At 40.8% G+C, this 21,075-nt stretch overlaps 1 protein-coding gene across 1 annotated transcript in view; it reads right to left on the bottom strand.

Moving 5' to 3' along the window:
* Nucleotides 1–8,786: 8,786 nt before the first annotated feature.
* TYR (tyrosinase) overlaps nucleotides 8,787–21,075 on the bottom strand; it is a gene marked incomplete at both ends in the record, with an annotated part of 51,893 nt that continues 39,604 nt past the window's right edge. The window contains 2 exons of the mRNA XM_082776400.1: nucleotides 8,787–9,010; nucleotides 18,125–18,306. Coding sequence (XP_082632526.1) covers nucleotides 8,787–9,010; nucleotides 18,125–18,306 — 406 coding nt within the window. The remainder of the gene's footprint in view (nucleotides 9,011–18,124; nucleotides 18,307–21,075) is intronic.

Genomic DNA, 21,075 nt, shown 5'->3' with positions numbered 1-21,075 from the left:
TGCTGGGCAGTTGAAATCCACCACAACCGCCTTCTCACTCCCACTCCTCAAAGAAAGTACAGGTGAAAATGCAATGAAAAGGACTCAAGGGTTGAGATAAGGCCAGGGAGATCACTCAACAATGATCATCAAGGGCAAAACAGACTCAGCATAGAGAAATTAATGTAATTTATTGTCTATCACTAGCAGACTAGAACAGAGAGAAACTAAAAGCAAACTAAAACCACCTTCCCCAATCCATTATCTTCCACATGTTCCACGAGGAGTGGCGCAGGGCAATGGGGAATGGCGGCTGTGGTCAGTCCCTGATGCTTCATCTCTGCTGCTCCTTCACAGTCCCTCTCTGCCTCTGCTCCATGTGGGGTCCTTCCCACAGGATGCCATCCTTCCTGAACCGAGCCTGTGGGGGCTGCCCACAGGCTGCAGCTCTTCAGGAACTGCTCCCACATGGCTCCATATCATGGGGTCCATCCCCCAGGAGCAAACTGCTCCAGCACAGGTCCCCCACAGGTGGGCGGCAGCTCCCCCCAGACCCCATGCTCCTGCGTGGGCTCCTCTCCACGGGCTGCAGCTCCGGCCCGGGGTCTGCTCCTGCGGGGGCTCTCCATGGGCCGCAGCCTCCTCCAGGCCACATCCACCTGCTGCACCGGGGACTCCTCCACGGGCTGCAGCATGGAGATCTGCTCCATGTGGGACCCATGGGCTGCAGGGGGACAGCCTGCTCCACCAGGGGCCTCTCCACGGGCCGCAGGGGAACTTGTGCTGCATGCCTGGAGCACCTCCTGCCCTCCTGCTGCACTCACCTTGGGGTTGCAGGGTTGCTTCTCTCTCAGCTCTCACCCCACTCTCCCAGCTGCTGTAGCACAGCAGATTTCTCCTTCCTTAACTCTGCTCTCCCAGAGGTCCAACCAGTGTCACTCATGGCTCTTCTCTGGCTAGCAGTGGGTCCCTTTTGGAGCCATCTGGAGCTGGCTCTGATCTGACACTGGGCAGCTGCTGGGCTCTGCTCACAGAGGCCACCCCTGCATCCCCCTTGCTACCAAAACCTTGCCATGTAAACAAATATGCATTGTGCTTCAGGCTTCAGTAATAAAAAATAATAAAAAAAAAAGTCATGGCTCATAATTGCACCAATAAATAGTTCCATATACAGATACTGTAATGATCTCAGCCATTTGATACTTTTCCAGCTATCTAACCATATATATATTTCATTCGGTATAGTCAGGTCACCTGACAATGCAATCAGCCCACAGTAAATTTAACAGAGCATCATTAATAGACTAGTATTTTCCACCATGCCAATCTCCCAGTAAATTTATGAGAAGACAGCCCAAGCCTTCAAGTCCTTATTAGGAGATCTTCCTGACATGTTCAGCTCTGTGACAAAATAGCCAGCACATTTTTGCAGTGTTCTTGTCTTTGCTTGCAAAGAGCATAAGCTTTTAGCACTTTTTCCAGAAATGTATTTTCTTCATTGGGGCGTATGGACTATTTATTTATAATGGCTTGCACAGAGGAATGAAGGTGAGTAATATCCTTAATGTCGTAAAGAAGCTCATCAGCATCAGTTGCTGGTGGAGAAAAACAGAATCTGATTACAAGGAGGGTTGTATTGGTATGCGAGGCAAGGACAGCCTGGTGCATGGCTTTGCCCTAAGAGTTAAGAGGCTCTGCAGACTATTTTCCCTTATTCATATTTATGACACTGTTGTCAGAAGTGCTTGGAAAGATGTACAGCAGTTAGAAAATGTAGCACAGTAAAATGGTTGTGCTTAGGTTTTTCCAAGAAGCAATTCAAACCAGAAGCATTTTAACATTGTTATGATTGCAGAAAAATGTGTGAAAATTTGTCCACAATATGTAATCCACCTGAAAATACCTTGTTTGCTTATTATTGCTGGAGCATGGCTCTTTTACTTGAAAACAGTAATAAAAACCAGGGAGGTGTTTTTATACATCCAAATTCCTTTAAAACCTATATTTCTCACTCAGACAGCAATGGCTAGGGACCAACCCTGTGGGCTGCCTTGCATTGCCATTGCCATACCAACCTCAGTAAGGCAGGACAATTCCACCACTGAGCCCATCTCTGAAGGACAGATCAGTGCAGCATGTGGTGACAGAAGAGTAAAGCCACATAAGTCTGAATCAAGGTGCAGAAAGGCTGATGATCCATAGTGCCAGGCCAAAGCTAGGGTCTATAATTAATGTTTATTGCTGAATTGTTCTTCTTTCAAAGGGGATTTTTTTTCTCTGTGAGCAGGAAAAGAAGTAGTCTCCATGTTTATTTTCCCTGATCCAATGATTTCCAGAACTTTTTGGCTCCATGAGTTCTGCCCGCCTGATGTCCTCAAGAAGAGGAGGTAGCAGGCAGACTCATGGGGAACTGTTCATATATTAAAAAATGGGTTATCAGAAAGCCTAATGGCTGCAAGATGGATATGCAGAAATAGGTTGGTTTTCTATACTCATAATAGCAACTTCATTTCTAATTCAGAGCTTATTACAAAAATTACAGGAAAAGACCATTTGCAATGACAAGGTCTCATTGCTGCCAATTTTCAGCTCACTATGGAGACTAATTCAAAATGACTTGCATCCCTACACACGTTTGTATACACAGATGGTGAATTACAGATGTAGCTCGATGGAGAGGACAGGTGCTAAAAACAAATTTTGGGAAAAGGCAGGAGGGAAAACAGAAAGAAAAATATTGACAGCTGCTCGTAGTCCTGTCTTGATAAAATGTGACTCTTAACATTCTGGGAAAGAAAGAGATGAAGGAGAGAAAATGGAAGACTCCACAGAGGTAACAGTCTCCTCCTACAAAGGCGAGAGCCATACTGTACTGAGTAATGAAGTAGCGAGGTAAGTATCCTATAGATTACTGAATGACAGCCATACAGTATTTTTGTTTCATTATGTGAAGCAACATGATACATCCCTAGACACTGGTGTGATCCTCATCTGACAAGTACCTTCAGAGAATCCCCGTTTAAAGCAAAGCAGGAGCTCCTACATTCATCTCAGAGAAGCATCTACAAAGAGGAGAGGTTGGTCCTTCAACATGTAACTTATGTATGTATGTCTGAGGAGTAAGCATGAGCCTGAACATGGCCCTGAGAAGAAAGGGAATGTGCTATTCACTTTGTAGGTAGAAAGCACATACCGTGCAAGTGTGGGTGAGGTGTGCCAAAAAACTTTTCATGCCAAGGTGCTTTAAGAATCCTCTCCTTCCTGAACCATCCTCAAACTAGGTGTCAGGTTGAAGGTAGCACCTAAGGTCCTCCAAAAAGTCTATGGGAAGGATGCATGTCTGCAAGACAATTTATCCTGTCCCAGAATAGTTGCTTTAATATTGCTTAAGTGAATCCCCACCTCCCAGTGGTGTTCACTTCTCAGTCTGGAAGAATCTGAACAGCTTGATCAGAAGGAGGTCCAGTGGGGTTTACATTGCTCAGAGTTAGATATGCTTACAGAGAGTTTTGTCTCCAAACTATCATTGAGACAGTGGTCTAAGTATGAACCCCACAATAATAGAAAGAACAGGGATGTGTTGCTTGTGTTAACCTTGTTCTAGTTACTTAGATTAATAGACACTGTACTGTTTAGTCCCTGCCACAGAACATGTTGACTGTTTGAAACAGGGCTACCTTGTTTGTCCCCTGTCAAAACAGACATGAACTCCAGGTCAAACAGAGAATGGGAATTAAAGGGGAAAATGGCTAGGCTATATGTCTACAAGAATGAAAGAGAAACAAATTCCCTTTCATCACCTGGTGTTAGCGTGAGGTCTCTGTGATGAAATTTCTGGGGGGCAGAAAAGAAGCTGTTAGATCCTCCTCTGAAGAAAAAGGAAAGGAAAAAGCTTGCCTGGGAATTGGTAGAAGTTCTGGAAAAAAAATGAGTAGAGTATAAAGAGATCTTTACTTGTAGGTCACAAGCTTTGATCATGGGGTATGAATTACGAATTCAGTGCTTTGGGGCATGAAGAGATGGCCAGGAGCTGAGAGGGGGGAAAAAATGATTTAGAAGACATAGTGATCCAAAGCTTCACTTTCATCCTTCCGCACACGAGGAGTTGCTGTGGTCAAGGGTGGTATGCTGGTGAAGATTTTCTGTAGCAAAGACACCAACAACTGAGGAATTGGATCGGAAATGCCTGCTGGCCATGGCCTTTTCAAGGGGTTGACTTTTGCTAAAAATGACCTTAGCAGATATGAAAAATGAGGTAGCCTCTTCAGCCTTTATATCACCACAGATATAAAGTGCCCATGCAATATTGCAGAGGCCAAGATAAACTTGCTTAATACAGTTAGGATTTTTCAATCAGAACATCCTTCCAAATAAAAACAACATTTTACTGACGGAAATATTGTGCAGATGGGCATTGCTTTCAACAAACTTCCAATAAAACAATAAACCAGAGTGAAACAAGGGGAAGCACAGAACTTTACCAGCTGCAGAGTTTCTGCAGGAGATATATCTCTGCCTGCAAAGACCCTGGGAGTTCATGGGATTTTCATGCTGCCTCCATAGATTTAAAGTGTGTAGATCTTAACTCTGCTGTGGCTTCCACAGTTTGTGTACTCCCAGCTCTCCATCTGCCCACTAGAGCTGAGTCTGAGTGTGGAGTCCAGGATTCCTAAACTATTGTGCTGCTTAGGTGTCTGCAAAAAGTTACAGCTTAAAATAATAATAATAATAAAATAAAACCACTTTTTAATTTTAATTCCACCCTTCTTTGCACCTAGAGATCTTTACAGAAATATTGTTACTTTTTTTTTTTTTTTTTTTTTTTTGTATTTGTTCAGAAGGATAAAAATACTAGAGTCAAGAAAGATATATTTAGCCAAACCTTGGTTGCTGAACACATCAAGCAAGGTTTTTAGAGGAATCACTGAGAACCAAAGGTTGTTTGCTTTTTTTTTTTTTTTTTTTTTTTTTTTTTTTTTTTAACATGGGCATATCAGACATTTTTTCTTCACATTTTAATTAGTTAAAGTACTTCAGAGAAATAAAACAAATAGTTGCTACTTGTAGAATTTGTGGAGAATTCTCTAATAGACTGCATAAAATCTTTCTGTTTATCAGACTTCAAAGCCAATTAACATTTATGAAGTCAAAATTTAAATATGGCTGTTTAAATTCTGCTGCTAGTATTTATTTCTACCAATAGGGTATTCTGGATTATACAAAATATAAATTAAATGACTGAACTGACCATTTGAAATATTATCATAATATAATTCCTTTCTTCCTCTCTGTGCCTCAATGCCAGGAATCATTTAAGATTCCATGCAATCTGTTTATTTTTAGTACTTTCTAAGATACTGGAAAGCATTCATCTACTAGTATCTCAGCTCATCGGTCATAAGCCATAGGAAAATAATCTTTTGGATTTGGCACCAGAGTTTTTCACAAAGGAAAACAAAAGGCTTTCGCTTTGCTGAGATGGAGGCAATTTCAGTCCATGCCTTCCTTAATCAGAGCAGTGGAGCAGCTTCAGTGGGCACAAGTCAATCACTTAGCTCCTGGGGATGGGATATGGTTAGATTTGAGGGTGTCAATGGTGAGCTTTCCTTCTCTCGTTAATGGGATTTCCACCTTCCACTTGGTCAGTTTATGTGATTGTTACAGTTCAGAGACAGATAGCTGGGAGACTGCAGATGTCCTTGTATGCTCCCTGAAAGCAGGAGTGCCACAGGAGTAGAGGGTTATTAACACTTTGATGTGAGAAATCTCAGAAGCACATCCTCTATATAACCCTCTGTTTTGGGAGGACCCTTCTCAACAAATGTTCCCAGCCCCTTTTGTTTCTGTGTCTCTGCCCTATAAAGAGTTGTCTTAGAATCAAAAAATACCCTGAGTCGGAAAGGACCCACAAGGATCATTGAGACCAACTCCTGGCTCCACACTGGATCTCCCCAGAATCAAGCCTTATATCTTAAAGCATTGTCCAAACACTTCTTGAACTCAGGCAGGCTCAGTGCCCTGACCACTACCCTGGGGAGCCTGTCCCAGTGCCCAACCTCCCTCTGGGTGCAGAACCTTTCCCTAACACCCAGCCTGACCCTCCCCTGTCCCAGCTCCATGCCATTCCCTTGGGTCCTGTCACTGAGAGCAGAGAGCAGAGCTCAGCGCCTGCCCCTCCACTCCCCTCATGAGGGAGCTGCAGGTTGCCATGAGGCCTCCCCTCAGCCTGCTCTGCTCTGGGCTGAACAAACCAAGAGACCTCAGCTGCTCCTCATATGGACCCTTCACCATCTTTGTAGCCCTCCTTCAGTCCTTTATACTCATTCCAATAATATCTTTCTTATGTGGTCAAGCCCCAAACTGTACACAGTTCTTAAGGTAAGGCCACATCAATTCTGAGTAAAATGTGACAACCACATCACTTGACTGGTTAGCTATACTGTGCTTAATGCATTCCAAGATACAGTTGGCTCTTTTGGATGCTAGGGCACGCTGCTGATACATACTGAGCTTACCACCAACCAAACCCCCAGATACCTCTCTGCTGGGCTACACTCCAGCCACTTGTCCACACATCTGTGTGAACAGCCAGGATTACCCAATCTCAGGTGCAGAATCCAGCACTTGCTCTTGTTAAATATCACATTGTTGGTGATTGCCCAGCTCTTTAATTTGTCAAGATCTCACTGCAAGTCCTCTCCCTTCCCTCTAGGAAGCCAACATTTTCTCCTAATTTTCAAACTTGCTTAGCATGCATTTGAGCCTTGCATTCAGTTCATTTCTAAAAATATTGAATAGAACTGGCCCTAAAATGGGGCTCCACTGAACCCCATTAGTATCTGGCCACCAGTCTGATGTAACTCCATTTACTATAACCCTTTGAGCCCCAATCATCAGCCAATTGTTCACCCATTGCATATCATACATGTCCAGCTGGACATTTTTTCCAGAAGGACACTGTAAGAGACAGTATCATAAACTTTGCTAAAATTCAAAAAGACCACATCTACTGGCTTCCCTTGATAAACCAGATGGGTAAATTTGTAACAAAAGGAAATTAAGTTTGTTAAGCAGGACTGTTGTTCCTGTACTTCAGAAACCAATTACAGTGCAATCACCCCCAAATGGAAATGAATCAATTTAGGTGCCCAGATGAAAAATACAAAAATAATGTATTTCAAAGGTCCATAACAATACTTACAGTAGGCAGTTATGAGAGAAAATAGCTTATTTGAGAGGTCCCTTGTCATTTGTTGACTAGGAAATATCACTCAGACCAATGGTCAAAGGACATGTTTACCTCATTTTACAATGAGGCCGTGTCTGCACTTCCTTCCCACTCACCTTCCCTCCCTGAGCCCTCTCACAACTCCCCTGGACCTGTTTGTGACTCCTCACATCCTTCAAGGTGCTCATGACTTCATTTCCCAGAGGCTAAATATACCACTTTCACCATAAGACTATCTTGAATGCCTGGAATAAATTCAGATGACAGTAAGTGGAGCAGGGGCAGAGAGTGACCGTGAAGGAGTGGCGGAGATGAAGCATCAGGGACTGACCACAGCCCCCATTCCCTGTTCCCCTGAACCACTTGGGGGGAGGAGGTGGAAGAGAATGGATGGGGCAGGAAGGTGGTTTTAAGATGCTTTTAGTTCTTACTGCTCTAGTCTGGTATTCATTGGCATTAAATTACATTTATGTCCCTTTCACTGTGACAGTTTTGCCCATGATGGTCATTGTTGAGTGATCTACCTGTCTTTATCTCAACCCATAAGGTTTTTTTCATCGTATTTTCCTCCCATTCTGTTAAGGAGGGGGAGTGAGAGAGTGTCATGGTGATGCTTGGCTACCTAACAATGTTAAAGCGCAACAGGGACCACTGTGTGAATTTACACTTTTTGCTAGAGATGTGTTTTGGAACTACTGAAAGCCACTTGGTGTCTCCATCCCTGAAAATTAGCATTCCTTTTGGGTTAAGGCTCATCATGTAATTACATACCTGTCATGTATGTATTGCTTGTATGGAATATGTGCATGCTGAGCAACCATAAGTCAACCATGATATAAAAAACTATAAGTCAAACTGAAGAGGAATATACACAGTGAGACTAGTTTTCATCTCCTAAAAACCCCTCTGCACCCCAGACAAATGGACAATGATATAGCAGAAGACTAACTGGAATGTTTGAGACAAGTGAGAAGCAGTTCCTTAGAGCCCACTTGCTGCTGTTGATGTTCAATCAAGGACAAACAGGGCATTACTGGAGCTGGAAGGAAAATATAACCTAAAAGAAAAATGTGTCTCTGGGTCATTCACTCTGCTCAGAGACACAGCACATTTCTCTCACTAAACTATGAGGCTCTGAAGAACAGGATGAATGTAGCACTGATCTTGCAGTCAGGTGCCTCTCACTAAATCCATGCACCTACTTGTGCCCTGTGAATTTCTTCACATGGATTGGCCTATAAGATCAGAGTCTACAGATGTAAGAAAGCAAATAAAAGAGCAGAGAATTATACATTTGAATAACCAACACACAAGGCAGTCAGGTTCATAGAAGCGTTATTTAATCAAGCATTGGAAATACAAGGTGTTCCTTGGGTGGCATGGTAACATGTTGGATCTGAGAGATTTTGGAGTAGTGTATCTGATAAGTTACTGGAACACTGGAGATTACAAGAGGCATGAGGAACAAAACTGTCCAGCCTGCTTTTACAGCACACCTCAACAAGGTGTTTGTAAACATGAATCAAACACTGAATGCTTGATTAGCACCTTACTAACATCATTGAGTTACTGGAGGTCTTCAGAAATGGGATTGATAAGATATATTGTTGTAATCTTCACTTTCTGTGAGTAAGGGTTGTATCTCTGGAGAAGTTCCTGCTCTTTTCTTCTTGCAGGCCAGAATGAGGCTAGAGAGCACAGCAGTAACTATACCTCCAATCACAGCTGCACCAACCAGCCAGGGCCAGATCTGACGGGCTTGCTCAAGGTATGGTATTAAAAATTCCTGGAAAGAATCAAGTGCTGGAAAAAAAAAAAAAAAAGGAGAAAAACAGAGGTTGTTTTACTTGATGCAATGTAGTATCAGTTTACAGAGGCTGTATAACAGATAATACTGGAAAGTTCAGAGTAAAAAAAATGATATTAAATTGTTACAAATTGAATGTTAAAAACAATTTTAAACAAATACCTTCAGTCCTTATAGTTAAAATTTCTCCATTTTTGTATTCGAGACAGGAGCAGAGTTCACTATCACCAGTGCTCCTTATGGTTTTATGAAAGCTGTAAGAATGTAACCCAAGAGCAATTTGAAAAAGTATGGCCAAAGGTCCTGCTAGGTTAGCATCTTGTTAACAACAATAACCAAAGCTGAGTACAAGTAAGAGTTTAAGAACAGGTTAAGCCTACCAGGATCTTTTCACAAAATACTTACCCAGCCTCTGGCAACTGCGGTACCTCTCCCCAGCTGCTCCCCCCTAAAATTATAAATATTTTCCTGCCATCTTCCAGTTCAGTAGAAGTAATGGCCCTCTGAAAAGATTATTTTGGTTTGGGGTACCTTCAAATTTAAACCACATTTGATGTCTGAATCACTTTCTGAGATATATTCCAATTTAGGCTGATTTTAGGCAGGAGTTGGTTGGTTTTTCCCTTCAACTAGGCTTCATTTTGGGGAATGCTTTGTTTTTACTTTTCTGGTCCTTGTTTTCAAGTTAATCCAATTTTGTATTCTGAGATTGGATTTGCAAGAGTCTGCATGTTCAGCCTTCTGTTTCTGTCCTCATTAGACACTTAAATGCTATATAACACTAAGAATTAAAAATAAATAAATAGGTTCTTGATAAGTTCAGAAATAGTTCTGCAAACCTCTGTGTATGAGGTACCTTCTCTCTTTAATCCTTCATTTCTCATCTGTCAAATAAGGAAGGATGGTACCATTCACTGAATCCTCTGCATTGTGAATATAAATTAATATTCCTGCAGGACACAGCTGCTATAGTGATTGTCACAAAGAAAAGTGCAAGATGACACATTTTCAGGACAACATTTTAAGAGTGTTCAATAAATCATATATTAGGCTACACACTGCTTAACTGAGAAAAAGAAAATCAAAACTCAAAAGGCTTGGACATCTGGTTCTTAATGAATGCTAGATAGGTTGTGTAGTAAGGTGGGGGTCTGGGTAAAATAGTGTGCAGTTAAAAACAGTACACAGATACAGGCCTAGAGGGTGAACTATGACTTAAAAGCACAATTCTGGCAATTCTTAACTTTGTGTGCTTTACTCCATAATCCCAGTGTTTTTTAATGCAAATCTATCAGGTTTATATTGTAAACATGACTAAATTAGAAACAATTTGGTTATTCAAACTGGAGAATGCATGTGATAGATGAAAGTTAATACATAACAGATATGGTCTTTATAATATAGAAAAAGAATTATCACAAAGTTCTACATCTTGTTGAATTTATCTGTAAGTGAGGATTTTTAAGTGACTTCATAAATTTGTATATTGTCTTTCAACAGACTCTCTCCTCCATCAATATAACTTTGAAACCTGAAATACTTTCTCACTGGTAAAACACAGCATGACTTTGAGATGAAGAGTTGTCGCATTTCACAGCAGTACCTCTCAGAAGAAATTTATGTATTTTATTATATCCTGATATTCAGTCAAACATGTCTTTCTTTGCTTTCAACCTCAGTCTGTACAGTTTCTGTAATTAGCTCAAAGGCAACAGCCACCTCCTGGCATCCACTGCCTATTTTCTACTTCTTTTTGCTGCACAAAAGATGCTTGTCTTCTCTATCACAAAGTTGCCATGGCAACCCTTGAGTGTCAGCGGATGGAGCACCCCAGGGCACGCTATAATCTGTAGTCTGTGACTGAAATACCACCAAAAACCTATGATTGGCCTGGCTGCCCTGCAGAAATCCTGCAAACTGGAATTTAGAGGACTACGCTACCATAATGCCTTAATCTTTAACTGTGCAAGGCCCAAGAGCACAGTGACTATCTGGGAAAAGTGTCAAGGGAGTGAAGCTCCCATGTAGCTGCGTTGTGGGATATATTAGCCAATGCCAGCTCATTTCCTTCTGTATTGGTGCTTGGAGTCAAAGGATAATCCTCACGGGAAGGTGCCATGGCCATTGATTAAAGCTGTCCTTTCAGTCATTAGGTTCATAACAAAGCAAGAGCAAGCCAGGTCATGCTGGTGCTTGATATCTAGCCTTCCATTAGTGACTAACACCAATAATACCTCTTCTTGCTCTTTCTGATAGGAAAATAGCAGTGATTAACCTCCATCACGGTCTTAGCATTCCACTCTTGATGTTCTCTTTCTTCTCAAAGAGTGTTAGCTCTAGGTAACAGCAACGTAACATTTCTCACTCTTAATACATCAGATCCTTTTCCTTTTCCTTTTCCTTTCCCTTTTCCATTTCCATTTCCATTTTTCTTTCCTTTTTCCCTTTCATTTTTTTCCTTTTTTTCTTTTCCACTTTTCCTTCCTTCCTTCCTTCCTTCCTTCCTTCCTTCCTTCCTTCCTTCCTTCCTTCCTTCCTTCCTTCCTTCCTTCCTTCCTTCCTTCCTTTATTCCTTCTTCTCCCCCCACTTTTCTTTTTAATTTACAAATAATGAACAGTCCCCTTTGCCCAGATCATTGGATGTCATTGAGAGAGTAGGAAACTACAGCACTGTAATTTTGAAAAAAAGTAATGTGTGATTCCTATATTTAGGGTAATAATGTAAACTTTTATTGATTCATCCTTTTGTGGTGATCTCAAACTACATTATTGATATAATGGATCCCAAGGCTGGAAAAAAATAAGTTAATATTTAAATATTATTGAAAGAATATTTATATATTTTAGATATTCTTTTTATGTAAACTAGAGGAAGGAAAAGTCAAGGGATAATTCTACAAATTGAAAATAAAAATTATGTCCAGCCAAGAAATAAACAAATTTTCTATCATTTTCTATCACCATATGTCCAACTGGTATATTGGCAGTCTTTCTCTTCCATTTGGTATGCTTTTCTACCCCTAACGTGGGCAGTTAAGGAGCACCAGATTTTAATGCAAACTTTGAGACAACGCAAACATCAGCTCAAGATTGCAATTTTTTTTCTCATCTTAGTGATTAAGTTATTTCCATTTAGTTGCTGCCATTTCCTTGATATGGTATGGATGGTTTCACTGATTTTATCCTTTTGGATGATCAAACTGAAATGCTAGTGAGACTTCCACAACCAACAACAAGGAAGATGATCTGGTAGGGATTTCAAGTTATAGACTCCCTCAGCCTTAATGTAGGATCATTTGAACCCGCTGTGATGGAAAATTCACAGCTCTCACAAACTTCATTAGATTTTTCTTATTCTTAGTTTGGAAAGATTTTCATAATGTGTTCTGATGACGAGAGATAGTCTAAAGACTCAGACATTGTCCACTATCTTGGAAGAAAGAGATGCTCTGCAATGGGTGTTAGTAGGTTATTTACAGTAGAACCACAGTATCTAATGATGTAAATTCAAGCTGTTCCCTTTCAGTTCTACTTTGAGTCTAAGGCAGGTAAATCTGAAAACTATAATCCATTCCATCGTACATCATGTGGCTGGCTGTAGGAACAGTGAGAACCAGAACATTTCTGTATGAGTGGTAAGATGAGTGGTAAGAGCCTTACAGGTTTTTTTTTTTTTTTTTTTTTTTTTTTTCCTTCTATGCTGAAGTCATTTAGAGTTGTCTCTGCCTGTTACTTTTGCATAGTAACATTGCTGTGCATTCCTGCCCACTCACTGGCAACGATGACACATCCGCAGAGTGGATTACTGGTAAAAACAGATTACTTTGGTGTACTGAAAGAAGATAAATAAACATTTCCTAAGTGTATTTATAGAGCAATACTGTTTATTTATTTATTTTTTGTTTGACAACCTCAGTTAACACTTGGACCTCTCTTTCACAGTTTTCTTACATGTACTTCTCAAAAAAAGGTGAGATATGTCCATAGGTTACCTGATATGAGAACACTATCTGCTATCTGCTATTAAGTTGTTACTAACTCACCAAAAAACAGTTTCCTACATCTAAATGGCTCCAAGGGGGGGAAAAAAAAAAAGAAAGCAGCTTTTAAAACACATATTTATGCTCCTCCATTAAGCACTGTTACATAAATGTTAAAAAATCTGCTCATACTCTTCTTTCCAAAGAATATTTTTTTACTTCTTGCTTTCTTTGGTTGTTTCACCTGTTTTAAGTAAACTTATTCTACACTTCCTTATCTCTGCCTGAAGAAAATCATGGGACCAAAACTCTTCTCATCTTTTATTTATTTCAGAAATGTAAACAACTTCCCAAGACAGCATTTCTCCAGTACTGTCACCTTTAATTGCATTCTCTTGTCCCAGGATCCACATTTTGTTGCACAGACCACAGTTTTATCGTAAGCTTTTCCATGCACAATGTCACTGTTTCACAGCTTGGCCAACAATGTGTGCTCTTGAGAAAGGGGACCCAGCCCAGCCCCTCTGTGGTGGTGACATATTTGCCAGTTGCCACATTTTCTAGTTGCTTGGCTGTGATTGTGCAACAAAACTGCTGAAGAGCCAGAAATAGAAATGAGCTGCAGGCAAAATCTGGATCTGAGCTCTCTCTTGCAACATATCCATGAGCAACCTGGCCTTCTGCATTGTAATCACAATGCTTTTATCCCTTTCTTTGCCCTGAGTGTCAAGGCCCCTTAGTTAAAATGTCCAAAAAAAAAAAAAGTGAGTCACCCAGCAACATTTAGAATGGTCATCAAATTGTTCCCATTAAAAGAGGGAGATTTTCTGGGTAAAAGTCAGGGCTGTGTCTATGAGTTTATCTGTTCTTATTTCTAAAACAAACAAAAGAAACAAAATCAACCAGCAACAACCACAACAACAATAATAAAGAAAATACTTAGTCTAGACCTTCAAAGATAAGTGCTTGGAACAGTTCTCGTCACAGCAAATTGTTTTGACAGCTATTGCTAGGTGGTGCCGTTAGTCTTCCAAATCTCTTTTATTGATGCTAACAAATGTTCATTTTCAGTAAGCCATGCCAATTGTGGCAGTTTTACAGTTCACGGTTCTCATGTCAAGCAAAGTTGGGTGTCTGCTTCAGTTTCTGCTCAAATCAGCTTCCCAGAAAACAGGCTCTGACATGTGTTTTTGATTCCCGAGGGATGGATTTCCATCTACACTATTTGTGACCACTTCTGCTTCAGGGCTGTCATACTTATAAAAATAAATGAAACTGCAATTAAAATAGCCACATACTGTCACACATTGATTTGCTTTTCAGTGGAAAGCAGGGCTCCAGGCACCAGCTTTTCCTCATGAGAAGATCAACAATATAATTTAGCATTAAAATACCATTTTGTCATTGGATTCTTTCCCAGTTTTTTTTTTCCTTGTAACCAGCCCCATCATGTTCTGTATAGTCCTACTTGTTCTCTAGCAAGCTGCTGGTGCCGCATCTCAGAACTGCTGCTGTTGCTGCTTGCCTCCAGCTGCTTTCTTTAAAAGACCTGGTTGGTGTGCTCATTCCTCTCTCTGTCCTATCCCTGTTCCTCTGCTTGTCCTCTTCCTCCTCATTTGGATGATCTGCATCCAGAGATGTTACCTCCTCTTGATCACCCAGATTTTTACAGCTAGTATGTATTTTTTGTTTGTTTGTTTGTTTGTTTTTCTCTTTCTATTTTTTTTTCCTATCTGTCTAGTAACCCCTTGCTGCCAAGACATAAAATTTCTGTGCATCCTTGAGTACAAGGGAGATTTCAAGGGGGGTTGGCAGGCTTTCCTGCTTCAGCTCCTGTATCAAGAAATGCCTGTTTACTCTAATACTTCTCTTAACCCATTGTTCCTCTCTAGAGAACAGGATGGGTTTAAACACTGAAGTACTAAGAAAATCCATATCTGCATTTTGTGGTTCCAGGCCATTTTCCACTTCTAACCAGTTCTTCCGTTCAGATAAGAAATAGCTTAAACTCTCTTTTTGTCAGTGAGATTAACAAAAGGCTGAACAATGTCTGAGGATTATCTGGGTTTTCTAAATGAGGTTGAATTTCACTGTTTTCTCTAATTCACTCTTTTTGAATTATCTTTTCACAAAATAATTAAGAAAGTACTTTCCTTACCTCTGTGTTAAAAACGTGGGCAGAATTTAATAAGAATTTCATTTTCCACGGACTGTGTACTCCTCTAGGGAAAGGCAAGAGATCAGGAGGCAATAGAATTGAATTGCTACATGGTAAATAATTTACCATTTTCTTTCTTTTGCAGTACCAATTCAGTACTCAACATTTCTGACTGTCATGGTGCTTTGAAATTTATTTTTTTTTAGGGGCATGATTCTAGGAATAATGTGTTTTTCAGAAACTGGTGACTCTCATTAAAATATATATATATTTATTTCTAATCTTGATTAGGAACTAAATTGTGGTGACATGAGCAAAAAGGCAAAAATGCATCTAATAAGACCAAAATAATAATTTTGAGATTATATTTGAAATATTTATTAGATTGTGTTCCCTCTGAATAAATGGAGATGACCAAATATTTTATGGTGTGTTAGGTGAAATATTGACTTCTTTCTCTGTGTTTTCATGAAAATAACGTCTTAACATTCATCTATGAGAGTTGAAGATTTCTTTCCTCACACATAAAATAGTTTAAAAAAATGCATTTTCTGGATGACTGTAAATTGCAAGCTGGATTTTACCTGAGAATTGAATGAACAAGCTAAATTCCTGATTTCACAGTTTATCAAGTACACAGAGAGCACAGTACTCACAGTACTGGTAAGCAAAATCCATAAGAAAAGCAGTGGTTTTCTGAGAACTGATATAATTTCAATAAAAGAAAAAAAAAAAAAAAAAAAAGCAACAAGAATGTTAAGTGTTGCTAAAATGTCCCTAGTGCTTTTGCTTTATAATTATTGGACTTCTAGCTCTTAATTGCCTCTTAACCGAAGAGACACATTAGCAGAAAGTTTTCTGCCTAAAACAGGAGAAGCAAACATGCATAGTAATCTATTCCTTCAGTGGCCAATATTCTGTAAAGGTAACTGCATCCCACTACCCTGGTAGCTTTTGGTGGTGGCGAACATCAGACAGGTCTGATCATTCCAGTGAGACGTGTCTGATCATTCCAATGGCCTGATTTTATAAAGGATTTAGGCCAAAGTATCCAAGCAATCCTAAGTTCTGGGCAACTTGATAGCTTTAGCAGAATTTAGCCCTTACCTTAGACAATAAAGAGACTCAAGCAAAACTGATGAAGTCCCCTACCCTAAGCACAAGATCTGATCTACCTGAGGTTTCCCGGTATCTGAAGCCCCACAGGCCTCTTTCCTCACAGTGCCTGAGAATGGCTAAGACACCCAAATCAAAGCCATCTCTGAACAGCAATGCAAGTCAAAACCATTACCAAACAGAGCAAAACTCAATCAATTAAATTAAATTTACATTATGAATGATTCAGTTGCATGCTGTATAAATAACCACAGGACAAGCACAAGGCCAACAGGTCTCCATTTTAAGTGCTGCACAAACACTGTGTTGGTCTTTGGTATGCAGATTAATTTTACTTTGGAGTTTTAAGAGATCAGCTTTATTTCATTTGTAAACCAGAAAGGAGCTTTGGATCTGCTGTCCCTTAAATCATCTAGAATCTGAAAATCAACTTTTTTCTATTTATGTTGCACATTATCAATTGAGCTGGGTGTCGTGGTTCCGCTTGAGTGGGCAGCCGAGCTCCACCACAGCCGCTCTCTCACTCCCCCTCCTCAAAGAGGAATGGGGAGAAAATATGTGAAAAGGGCTCAAGGATTGAGATAAGGACGAGAAAATCACGCAATAATTATTGTAACGGGCAAAACAGACTCGGCATAAGGAGATAGTAAGATTTATTGCCTACAACTAACAAGCGAGAGAAGTGAGAAAACAAAGGAAAAAAAAAAACAAAAGCACCTTCCCCCCCATCCACCCTGTTCCACCTCCTTCCCCCGAGCGGTGCAGGGGAATGGGGGAATGGGGGTTATGGTCAGTCTACAGCACTTCTTCTTTGCCGCTCCTTCTCGGTCACTCTCGTCCCCTGTGCTGTGGGGTCCCACCCACGGGATGCAGTCCCTGATGAACTGATCCAGCGTGGGCTTCCCACAGGCAGCAGCTCTTCCAGAACTGCTCCAGATATGGGTCCGTACCACGGGGTCCATCCCTCAGGAGAAAACTGCTCCAACCTGGCTCCCCCACGGGCAGCAGCTCCTGCCAGGTCACCTGCTCCTGCGTGGTCTCCTCTCCACGGGCTACAGGTCCGGCCCGGAATCTGCTCTGGCAGGGGTCTTCCACAGGCGGCAGCCTCCGTCGGTGCAGGGCCACCTGCTCCACCGTGGTCTCCGCCACGGGCTGCAGCATGGAACCCTGCTCCACCGTGGTACTCCATGGGCTGCAGGGGGACATCCTGCTTCACCATGGTCCTCACCACAGGCCGCAGGGGACTTCTGCTCCGGCGCCTGGAGCACCTCTCCCCCTCCCTCTACACTGACCTTGGCACGTGCAAGGCTGTTCTCTCACTCCTGGCTGCTGTCTGGCGCAGCGTTTTTTCCCTGTCTTAAATATGCTCTCACAGAGGCGTAAACAACATCGCTTATTGGCTCAGATCTGGAAAACAATGGGGCCCTTCCCAAACATGGGGCAGCTTCTAGATCTTTCTCTCAGAAACCACCCCTATGGCTCCCTGCTACCAAAACCTTGCCACGTAAACCCACTACACTGGGTAAACAGCAGACTCAAAATCCAGCACTTTTTCCTCCCTTTTCTAATCATGAGTTGACCCTCTGGGTCATATTCAGCCCTTATTGAAGCTAGGCTAGATAAGAATGATGTCAGTGACTGATTTTTGATTGGGACTTTTCTAATGGTCTTATGTTGACTCTGCATATCACCAGATGAGAAATATGAAAACAAGAAGGTACAATTTAGGACTATATTATGGAAAAAAACTGGAATAGAAGGATTTATATACATATATTTATATATATATATATAGTCATTCTGCAGTCACTGTCCATGTTATAAGCAACAAATTCGACTTAAAATTGTAGTGTTACCTGGTTCTTGTAGATACTCATAGTCATACCCCAGCTCTCTTGATGGTATAAAAAATTCTCCATTTCTGTAAAGAGGAATAAAGGGGACCATGTAATTTTCTCGATTGTGGCCGATGGGTGCATTGGCTGCTGGGTAAACTTCTAGGATGGGCCTGTGTCTTCTTAACCACCGCTCAAAAATGCTATGGAAGAAAAAACATGTCTATTAATGGTGGTGATTAACAGAAATTTTCTTCTTGAAGAAACAAAAAAAAAAAGATTGATGCATTTTTCTTGACCTCTGGAGACAGAGAGGCATTCAATGTCTGTTGTTTATCTGTATAATACTTTCCAAGTAGTTTAGGTTTAGCTATTTTGACCTGAGTTCCTGTTCAAGCCTCTGAAAAGCAAAGGACTACAGTTCTTTAGAGAGGCTGAATATGCTTTTAAATTCCCTAAATGCAATTCACTGTGTCACTATGACCTGACTGTAATTTCTGTTCAGTAATTCATATGGTTGTGAGGGATACAGAGAAAAGGTTTAAAGACCTCAGTCCTTGCTTGTCACTCTCAGAAACTTTTTGACTCTTTCTGGATGGTCTTGTCCCCAGCTGCTCACTCTCCTCCCTCCTCCCCTCTCTCTTTTCCCACTGTAACTAGAGGTTTTCAGTCCTGCATTAAACTGTGGTTACACCATGACTGATTGGACACCACCGAGGGGCTGGAAATATCTGAGGAAGAAGGGATGTGCTATATGAGGCCAAAAACTTGATAAAGGAGTTCAGCTGTCAGGAAAGATGCTTTCTGTAACCATAGGTTTGATCTACACTTCTGACCTGAGCTGGTCTTTTCCATTTTCATTCCTTTAGCTGTCTCCTAGCACAGGTTTGTAAGTCTGTTCTTTAATGTGGAGGGAGAAAGCTTAAGTGCTGCAGTATAGGAACAGAACAGTTTGTATTGATATTTTCAAGTCAACTCTTGGATGTGTTTGGAAAACAAAATTAACAACCCTCCAAAGCATTCTCAGTTCTTCTCCCTTTGTGCCTGAGCTTTGTCTGCTCAATTCTTCACCTTGATTCAATCCTCAGAACCTTTCCCAAATTCCCTACTGTTTACACTGTGTTTACACCTTGGCTTGTCAGCAAACACCTGGATATGCCACGTTAGAACAGGGAAGGTGGCAAGGTGCTGCCAGGGGAACAGATGCAGGCGTCTTACATGTAAATATAAGGGAGTCCACACTTCATCAAAAGAACTCGGTAGAAGGGCATTATTGACATCAAGCTCAGGGAGGGATCACTGAACTCATTTATCAATTATGAGGGATTTAAAAATACAAGGATCTAAAGAGACTTGTAGATTATACTTTATTTGGAACCTTGGCTCAACAGTTGCTCAGGATTGAAGGTGTTTTACATGTATAAAAGGGCTGCTCCCTAACACCAGCCACTGGCTGGAGGACACACGCTCCCCATACCCCTGTAATTAATAACCAGTTGTTCAGGGACTCAAGTTATCTCAAAAAACAGACCCTAAGTGCAAGTGCTTTGAAGCATCAGGATCTCAGTGGAACGTGCAGGAATTCTGCAGGTAGAATTTTACCTCCTGTCATTTGGCAGAAATGTTGAGAAACACTTTGATTATTCCATCAAAATTAAAACCCTCTCTCCCTCATCAAAACAGAGCTTGGGCCAGAACCTTGGTTCTTTTTTAGGATCAAAAGATTTATTAGATGAAAGCATCACTATGTTCATCCACCTTGTCAACCCTTAACAATGCAGGTATTAATCTTGATTAAGATTTTCATTTGTGGCTCTCATCTTCAGTTAATTTCATCAGCCCTGTCTAGAAAAACTCTTGTCAGAATAATAATGCTCAGCTGAAGCTTTCAAATGGATAAATTTAAACAATGATATCAAGGCTTCAGCTGCAGTTATGAGAAAGTTTGAACAGAAAGTCTGTAATCAGATTACATCTTTGGAGAATGGCATAGAGAAATTCAGTAATCATTTAAAAAGGCATACAATGTATGGGAAATCAGGCTGCTAGTTTAGCTTGGGAGTGGGAGAGAGGGAGGGTGTTGGACTACAGTCCTTACACTGCTTGCCTCTTGTGTTTTGGGCAAGGCACCCTTACTGTCAGTGCTTTGTTTTGTTTTGTTTTGTTTTGTTTTTTTTTGTTTTTCCTAGCAGTTGTAGATGAGAACTGAGATAGCTCTTCTCTACAGTGTAAGACTGCTAGAGGTACAGAGGCACTTAAGTTATAAGGATGTGATTATAATTTAAGAAGGCAGAGAAAGGACTTAGATGAGATTTTCAAGGTCCACACCCTAACATTTGAATGCTCAGTCTGAGGTACTTTTTGGGGTCTGTTTTTCAGAAAACGCTGAAGCTACATTCAGCAACCACATTTTAAAAATCTGAAGGGTTGATGAGCACACAATTCAGAGCTAGAAGTTGTCATTCACCTGAAATAGCTTTGCATGACATGCCCTGAAATGCAGCATTCTCCCTGGATGACTTAAACGTTGCAGTTTCATAAGCAGTTTCAAGAATTCTTAGTCCAGTAATCTTTTAAATAGAATGCAAATGTAGAGCATTTCCATGGAAATGAATATATGTGCTTTGGATTCCTTCATTTGCAGTGTGGTTCCCACATAAGATACCAAGCTGTTCTTAGCCATAGCAGGAGCATTGAATTACTGGCTCTTGCAGCTGATTCTTAGATTAAGATGCAATCATATGTCTCTAATTAATGATATGATGATTTGTGCTGATGCATAAGTTATGTTGCACAATTAATTGAGTTGTTTATGAATAGTTCCCTCCTTTAGCCAACATAAAACAATATAATCTTTACAAAAATGTCATAAATATGTTTCCTCTAACATATCTGTATGTCACTATAAAAATCTCAAAAATAGCCCTTTGAGTTTTAAGAGTCACACTTTCCATTACTCCCTCCAGAATAGC

This window comes from Aythya marila (assembly GCF_965140915.1).
Source record: "Aythya marila genome assembly, chromosome: 1".
Lineage (NCBI taxonomy): Eukaryota > Metazoa > Chordata > Aves > Anseriformes > Anatidae > Aythya > Aythya marila.
Note: the sequence above shows the minus strand (reverse complement) of the source record. Positions and strands in the feature narration are given on the sequence as shown.